General features: G+C 46.3%; 1 protein-coding gene across 2 annotated transcripts in view; it reads right to left on the bottom strand.

Moving 5' to 3' along the window:
• Nucleotides 1–254: 254 nt before the first annotated feature.
• Nucleotides 255–7,759, bottom strand: part of vaspb (vasodilator stimulated phosphoprotein b) — a 28,666-nt gene continuing 21,161 nt past the window's right edge. Inside the window, exons 5-14 of one of the 2 annotated variants that reach the window (XM_055895459.1) lie at nt 4,067–4,137; nt 3,726–3,970; nt 3,340–3,491; nt 3,134–3,185; nt 2,992–3,019; nt 2,835–2,880; nt 2,622–2,678; nt 2,031–2,100; nt 1,865–1,922; nt 255–1,697 (exon numbers count right to left, since the gene is read on the bottom strand). In XM_055895459.1, the coding sequence (XP_055751434.1) occupies nt 1,660–1,697; nt 1,865–1,922; nt 2,031–2,100; nt 2,622–2,678; nt 2,835–2,880; nt 2,992–3,019; nt 3,134–3,185; nt 3,340–3,491; nt 3,726–3,970; nt 4,067–4,137 (817 nt within the window). In that variant the 3' untranslated portion in view covers nt 255–1,659. The remainder of the gene's footprint in view (nt 1,698–1,864; nt 1,923–2,030; nt 2,101–2,621; nt 2,679–2,834; nt 2,881–2,991; nt 3,020–3,133; nt 3,186–3,339; nt 3,492–3,725; nt 3,971–4,066; nt 4,138–7,759) is intronic. The other variant, XM_055895460.1, reaches the window with a different exon arrangement.

The raw sequence follows: 7,759 nt of genomic DNA, 5'->3' as shown, positions 1-7,759 counted from the left end.
CCAGAAAAACGTTCCTAAACCCCCAACCCCTATCCTGTTGAGTCATATTGAAATACATGTTGAGTCATATTTAAATACAGTATCAAAATTAATAGATACATTCTTAACTATTCAAAATGTTCATAAATGCATTTGAGCTATTTTTTGTACTAAATAATCTCATTCAATGCCTTGACAGCCAGAATATCCCCAAAAATATGAAAGGCTTAAAATGTGCAATGTAAAGACCAAAAAAAGGAGACTCAAGAAGCTGATGCATTACAAGAAGCGGCTGTATTTGACTATAAAAGGCATCTCTAATCCAGTGTCTCTACGCTGTTTTATTTATATTTCAGTGTAAAAAGCCTATATTCTATTAGAAAAACAAAACAAAAACAGTAACCCAATTACATCTCTTAAAAATAAAACAATCCAACAATGTCCCATTCACCTCAATTAAAATAGAAACAGCATTTCAATTTTGCTAGCACCCCCCCCCCCCAAAAAAAAAAAATTATATATATATTCTCCAAGGCAGTTGGTCATGGCCAATTAAGTGACTTAGTCATGGCCGAAATTTTTATATTTCTATGTAGTTAGAAAACATACTTAAATTTCAAACAAAATAAACAGTACAGTTTAGGACCACTGCACTGGCAAATTATTAGTGTCTCCTTTTGAGCAGAAGGTAAAGATGAGAGTGTTTCGGCGATTCTGAGTGGCACACAAAATGCACACTTTCTCCAGGCCAAGTGCAATGCAGAAAGAACTTGGATTCCCTCCATAGCACAGAACCACAGTACTCTCCTCTCTCACGGCACTCCGGGAGGTCATCCATCACATTCCCTTTGCATGTCTCCTCTGACTTCTCCTCAAAGTCTGTAGAACTGAAGTTTGTGTAGGGTCTCTTTTTTGGCCATTGACAGAGCAGTACACTTGGGAGCGGTAGCCCATGCTTCAAGGCAGTGGTGCAGTATAAGCTCTTGTGCACCAGGCCTGAAGGGAGCAGTGTGTGCTGTGGATGAAAGCCCTCCACCATGGGGTCCCTGTACAATCTGGTAGTTTCCTCCCGTCACCACACATTCTCAAGATAGGCCTATGTCGTCTTGGCCCATATAAAATGTTTTTATTTGAAGGCCGTGTTTGAGGTCGAAGCTGTGCCAGGTTAAAGAGGATTCGTACAAAAGCCAACCAACCACTCTGCCATTACAGTAACAAGAATTAATGATATGATCTTCCCTGAATACTGAAGACCCCAGTAAAAACACTGGTCTGTCTGACAAAGAGAGTGAATAGGAGCAGGATTTCTATGGGGCAGATACATGGGGGGAGAGAAACAATTGTACATGACAAGGAGTAAGAGCAACAGCAGCCGTGATTATGTGCTCTACAATGGTTCTCATGAAATTAAGGAAGAGTCGGATACAAGAAGGGATGAGTGAGAAGAGGTTGTGTCATCACAGATGGGGTGGTAGCAGGTGATCTAGTCCTGTATTTGTGAATTGGTTCCCTGGGTTAACGTGTACATGTCATGTGCAAGTATGTAGGTGTGTGTGAATGTGAGAATGTGTGAAGGAGAGAAAGAAAAATCCCTGGGCTACACTGGAGGGGGTGATAGGGGAGAGGTCCACACAGGGCCATAACCTCCATCCATCCCATCCCCCTGTTCCTCTAGCAGAACTATGTGGAACCCCTCTTCTGTAGCTCCTCAATAAAGGCTGTGGAACAGGAGAGAGACAAGAAACAATCAATACAACACCTGACAAAGAAAGGTACTGCCTTTGTCCCCCCCCACACTTAATTTGGACTTCTATACAAATGTCACTGGATCGGTTTATATGTGAAAAATAGTTGTGGCCCAAAACAAATATCTGCATAGTCTTACCTCTGATTATCTCTTCCTTGACTTTTTGTAACTCCTTCCGCATCTCATCAAGGATCTCCTACAGGAAGCAACCAAAACATTCTATAATTTGCAGTCTTAGTATTGAATATGCTTATATGTTTATACTAGTCTTGGCATTAGAGGTGCTTCAAAAAATAATATTTACCTGTTTAATCCTCTCCATATCTGTCTCTTCACCACCTCCAGCATCATTACTACCACCTGCATGCTTCACCCTGGATAAGGTGTGGAAATGGGGTGGAAAGAAAGCGAGTGGGTAGGGGAGGCAGAGAGAAAGGGAGAGACTGATTAAGATCGAACATAGTCCCATCACTGACAACCCACGCTGTCAATCCAACCCATCACCATAGCACCCCCAAAGAGGCCTCAGGAAGCACCACACATACACCACAGACAACCCAAGGCTAGCTTTCAAAGTTTCAATGACATTTGACTGTTGACCACAGAACCAAATGTCCAGAAATGCCAGGCAAAACACACAAAATTCCATTCTATACTACATCAAGGGATATCAATTCACATATCAAAATGGAATGATGCAGATGAGAAAGGCTGTCACAGTAGTCATAGCTTTCTGAAGTCCACTAGGTGGTGCTGTCAACAGTACAATAGCCCAGCACCACGATCTGAAGCTGTGCCCCTGTTGACCTGACAGAGAGAAGGGAGATGGGACGGTATGCTAGGGAGAACAGGAAAGCATCAGTCCTGTTGTCTTGTCAGGGGAGGGACTTTGTACCTGGGACCCTGGGGCAAGGGAGAGGTGGAGTCCATGCTCTTGGAGATGGAGTTATTCCTGTTTGTGAGACACACACACTCTGCTCTTACAATGGGTAGCAACCAATTCATCAACACACACACCCCTCTTTGAATTCTGAGACTGACATACGTCCATACAGGCTGCTCTTACTACAGACACAGAGAGAGAGAGCATAGGAAGCTGAAAACTTACCTGGGCATAGTGGCTGATTTCTCCCATGGTCTTCTTCCAAGAGTGTCTAAAAAGGAGAGAGGGATATTTTAAATCAAAATTGTATAAAAGTCTTATATTAAGCACATTTGTCTTCCTAGGTACAAACAAAACAGACAGACACACGGACAGTTCTCACCACTTTGGCCTTGAGACTCTGAGTCATCCTGTAGGGAGAAAGGAAACAGAGACCAGACAAACTTCAGTGTTTTTTGACTATATGGAAATTGCTCATTTATGTACTCACGACATAGTTGGCCAATAAATTAACAAATACTTACATTATCTGCTGTCTTAGCAGGTGGCTTAGACCCACCGTCTGCCATTTTTTTCCTGAACAAGATAGACAAAAGGAGAGTAAGAGTGTGGTACAACACTTAAAGATTCACTAAGCCGGATCAGAGCCATAGAGGGGCATACACAGCGCTCTTGACTGGGGCGTATGAATCTGTTCATTTATACCAGTGCTCTCTTCAGTACCACCTACCTTCGTGCCAGGATGGATGCCATCTCACCCATCAGGCCTCCTCCACCACCACCACCACCACCACCGATGGAGCCACTGGTGCGGCTTTGATCAGGCTTGGCAGCCGGTGCTGCAGCAGAAGAAGCAGCAGCAGCAACACTACCACTATCATCCTACAAAGAGCAGTAAAAGACACAGGAGTGGTTAGAGTATCGATACAACACCACCTTTAGCTCTAGCTAGCACTGCAAAACAGAGAGGCTCGGCATTCAAAATGATTTACATTGAAGTCCAAATCAGAAAAAAATGGTGGTTGCATAAAATGTGGAGATCGATACAACAGATACAAAACAACTGTTACGCTAATTCTTATCCTGAGGCCACTATTTCTCCTTTCTGTCTCTCACCTTGGCCACTCTGCGGAGCTTGGCTGCGGCTAAGGCTGTCGCCAGGCCCCCTGCACCTCCCCCTAGGCCCCCATCTCCTCCTGGGGAGGGCAGCGGTGGGGCGGGCGGGGGTCCTGATCCTGCCGCCGGGGGTCCTGGGGGAGGAGGTCCAGGGGGAGGAGGGGGCCCAGATGGAGGAGGTCCTGGGGGTGGAGGAGGGCCCGGAGGTGCTGGGGGGGCCAACGGTGGGACTGGAGGAGTGGGCACTAAAAATATAAAAGGTAAGAGACTGTCACAGTGTTGAAAAAGGCAAACTGTATTGCTGTCAGTGTGGCTTTTTGACACAAGATGGTGCCTCTGACCTGCTGCAGCTTGTTGTCTCTCTCTCTCCAGTCTCTCCCACTCCTGCCGCTCTCTCTCTTGCTGCTCCAGCCTACAGGGACAAAACTCATGCGGATTAACACAGAGACAAACAAACATACACTAATACACCCAATCAGATTTAGAAAGGCACAAATAATATAACAATGTTGTATATGGTGAAGGGATGAATGGGAAGGCACCACATCCTCCATGAAAATAAGGTATCTAGCCAGAGGTGGCATAGCAGAGAAATTACATTTTGTTTTTCATATTTCGACAATAATAACAAGGCAAGTGAACTGAACCAAGTGAACTGTACCAGCAATCCTTTCATTAAAGCAACAACCATGTTCAAACAATCACAGTGGGCACTGTTTAATTGTGACAGATGACTCTGGAGCAGTGTTAGACTGAAGAGCATATTCGTGAATAAATTGTGCTGACTATGCGGCCATGCTGGGTCTGTGAAGGGGCATTTCACAGCTTCTGATTAGCCCAGCACTGAAATTAAAGTCCACATCTGGCCAAGAAGCCCTAATCCGGGTTGCTCCAGGTCCCCTACCCCAACACATCTGTCACCCACAGGAGCTGCTGTCGCCACACACACTTTAAAGCACTGTTGGTTGACTGAGGGCTGGTGTAGACTTTACCTTGATAATTACTTACGAGCGCATCCCAATGATGCAGAGTTTAAAATAAAACACACAAGAATGGAGATATATACAGGGAGTAACAGTACCAGATCAATGTGCAGTAGAGGTAGATACACTACATGACCAAAAGTATATGGACACCTGCTAGTAGAACATCTCATTCCAAAATCATGGGCATTAATATTGAGTTGGTCCCCCCTTTGCTGCTATAACAGCCTCCACTCTTCTGGGAAGGCTTTCCACTAGATGTTAGAACATTGTTGCGGGGACTTGCTTCCATTCAGCCACAAGAGCATTAGTGAGGTTGGGCGATTTGGCCTGGCTCGCAGTCGCCATTCCAATTCATGCCAAAGGTGTTCGATGGGGTTGTCAGAGCTCTGTGCTGGCCAGTCAAGTTCTTTCACACCGATCTTGACAAACCATTTCTGTATGGGCCTCGCTTTGTGCATGGGGAATTATGCTGAAACAGGAAAGAACCTTCCTCAAACTGTTGGAAGCATGGAATTGTCTAGAATGTCATTGTATGCTGTAGCATTAAGATTTCCCTTCACTGGAACTAAGGGATCTAGCCTGAACCATGAAAAACAGCCCCAGACCATTATTCATCCACCACCAAACTTTACAGTTGGCACTATGCATTGGGGCAGGTAACGTTCTCCTGGCATCCGCCAAATCCAGATTAGTCTGTCGTCATTCTTCACCCCAGAGAACGCATCCTCCCCGAGTCCAATGGCGGCGAGCTTTACACCACTCCAGCCAACGCTTGTCATTGTGCATGGTGATTTTAGGCTTGTGTGCGGATGCTCAGCCATGGAAACCCATTTCATGAAGCTCCCGATGAATAGTTCTTGTGCTGAGGTTGCTTCCAGAGGCAGTTTGGAACTCTGTAGTGAGTGGCCCAGCCAGAGCCCGGACTTGAACCCGATCGAACATCTCTGAAGAAACCTGATAATAGCTGTGCAGCGACGCTCCCCATCCAACCTGACAGAGCTTGAGAGGATCTGCAGAGAAGAATGGGAGAAACTCCCCAAATACAGGTGTGCCAAGCTTGTAGTGTCATACCCAAGAAGACTCAAGGCTATAATCGCTGTCAAAGGTGCTTCAACAAAGTGCTGAGTAAAGGGTCTGAATACTTATGCAAATATTTCAAAAAAACTTTTTTTTGCTTTGTCATTATGGGGTATCGTGTGTAGATTGAGGGGAAAAAATGATTTAAATCGATTTTAGAATAAGGCTGTAACGTAACAAAATGTGGAAAAAGCCAAGGGGTCTGAATACTTTCCGAATGCATTGTATAGTCTAGTGAGTGTGTAGTCACTGCAAAATAGAGTCAGTGCAGATAGTTTGGGTACCATAAATGGACTATTTAGTGGTCTTATGGCTTGGGTGTAGAAACTGCCTCGAAGCCTGTTGGTCCGAGACCAATGCTCTGGTACCGTTTGCTGGACGGTAGCAGAGTGAACAGACTATGGCTAGGGTGGCTGGAGTGTTTTTTCGGGCCTTCCTCTGACACCTCCTGATATAGAGGTTCTGGATGGCAGGGAGCTCGACCCCAGTGATGTACTGGGCTGTCCGCACCCCCCTTGTAGTGCTTTGCGGTCAAGGACGGTGCATTTGCCATACCAAGCGGAGATGCAACCAGTCAAGATGCAGTTGATGGTGCAGCTGTAGAACTTTTTGAGGATCCAAGGGCCCATGCCAAATCTGTTCAGCCTCCTGAGGGGGAAGAGGCGCTGCCGTGCCCGCTTCACGACTGTGCGGGTGGACTATGTTAAGTCCTTAGTGGATGTTGGCGCTAAGGAACTTGAAGCTCTCGACCCGCTCCAAAACAGCCCTGTCGATGTGGATGGGGGGGCGTGCTCTCCCTGCAGTCCACAATCTGCTCCTTTGTCTTGCTGACGTTGAGGGAATAGGTTGTCCGATGCACCACACTGCTATGTCTCTACGTCTCTGGCCACCTCTCTGTAGGCAGACTCATCACCGCTGTTGTATAGTCAGCAAACTTGATGGTTTGCTGAGGACAAGCAGTCGTGGGTGGAAAGGGACAAGCAGTCGTGGGTGGAAAGGGAGTACAGGAGGGGACTAAGCACACACCCCTGAAAGGCCCCTGTGTTGAGGGTCAGTGTGGTGGAGGTGTTGTTGCCTATCCTCACCACCTGGGGCTGGCCAGTCAGGAAGTCCAGGATCCAGTTGCAAAGGGAGGGGTTCAGTCTCAGGGTCCCTAGCTTGGTGATGAGCTTGGAGGGGACTATCATGTTGAACGCTGCGCTGTAGTCAATTTTTTATTTTTATTACAAAATGTATTTAACCAGGCAAGTCAGTTAAGAACAAATTCTTATTTACAATGACGGCCTAGGAACAGTGGGTTAACTGCCTTGCTCAGGGGCAGAATGACAGATTTTGACCTTGTCAGCTCAGGGATTTGATCTAGCAACCTCGCGGTTACTGGTCCAACGCTCTAACCACTAGGCTACCTGCCGCCCCTATGAACAGCATTCACATAGTTATTTCGCCTCTTGTCCAGATGGGAGAGGGCAGTGTGAAGTGCAATTGAGATTGCGTCGTCTGTGGAGCCGTTGTGGCAGTATGTGAATGAGAGTGGGTCTAGGGTGTCTGGAATGATGGTGTTGATGTGTGTCATAACCAGCCCTTCAAAGCACTTCATAATTACAGATGTGAGTACTACAGAGCGATAGTCATTTAGGCAGGTTACCTCAGAGCTCTTGGGAACAGAGTCAGTGGTGATCAACTTGACTGAAAATGTCTGAAGTCTCCTTCCAGTTGGTCTCCGCATGCTTTGCGCATACGCCCTGGTACTACAACTGGCCCGGCGGCCTTGTGTTTGTCAACCTGTTTAAACGTTTTGCTCACATCGGCCACGGAGAGCGAAATCACACAGTCATCCGGAAAACAAGTGCTTTCACAAGGCACAGTGTTATATTCCTTGACGTGAGCATAAAAGGCATTTAGCTCGTTTGAGAGTTCTGCATCGCTGGGCCTCTCATGGCTGGGTTTTCTTTTGTAATCTGTTACTGTCTG

The sequence above is a fragment of the Salvelinus fontinalis genome, chromosome 33 (genome assembly GCF_029448725.1).
Source record: "Salvelinus fontinalis isolate EN_2023a chromosome 33, ASM2944872v1, whole genome shotgun sequence".
NCBI classification, from domain to species: Eukaryota; Metazoa; Chordata; class Actinopteri; order Salmoniformes; family Salmonidae; genus Salvelinus; species Salvelinus fontinalis.
The sequence above is the reverse complement of the archived record's forward strand: the minus strand, read 5'-3'. Positions and strand labels throughout refer to the sequence as shown.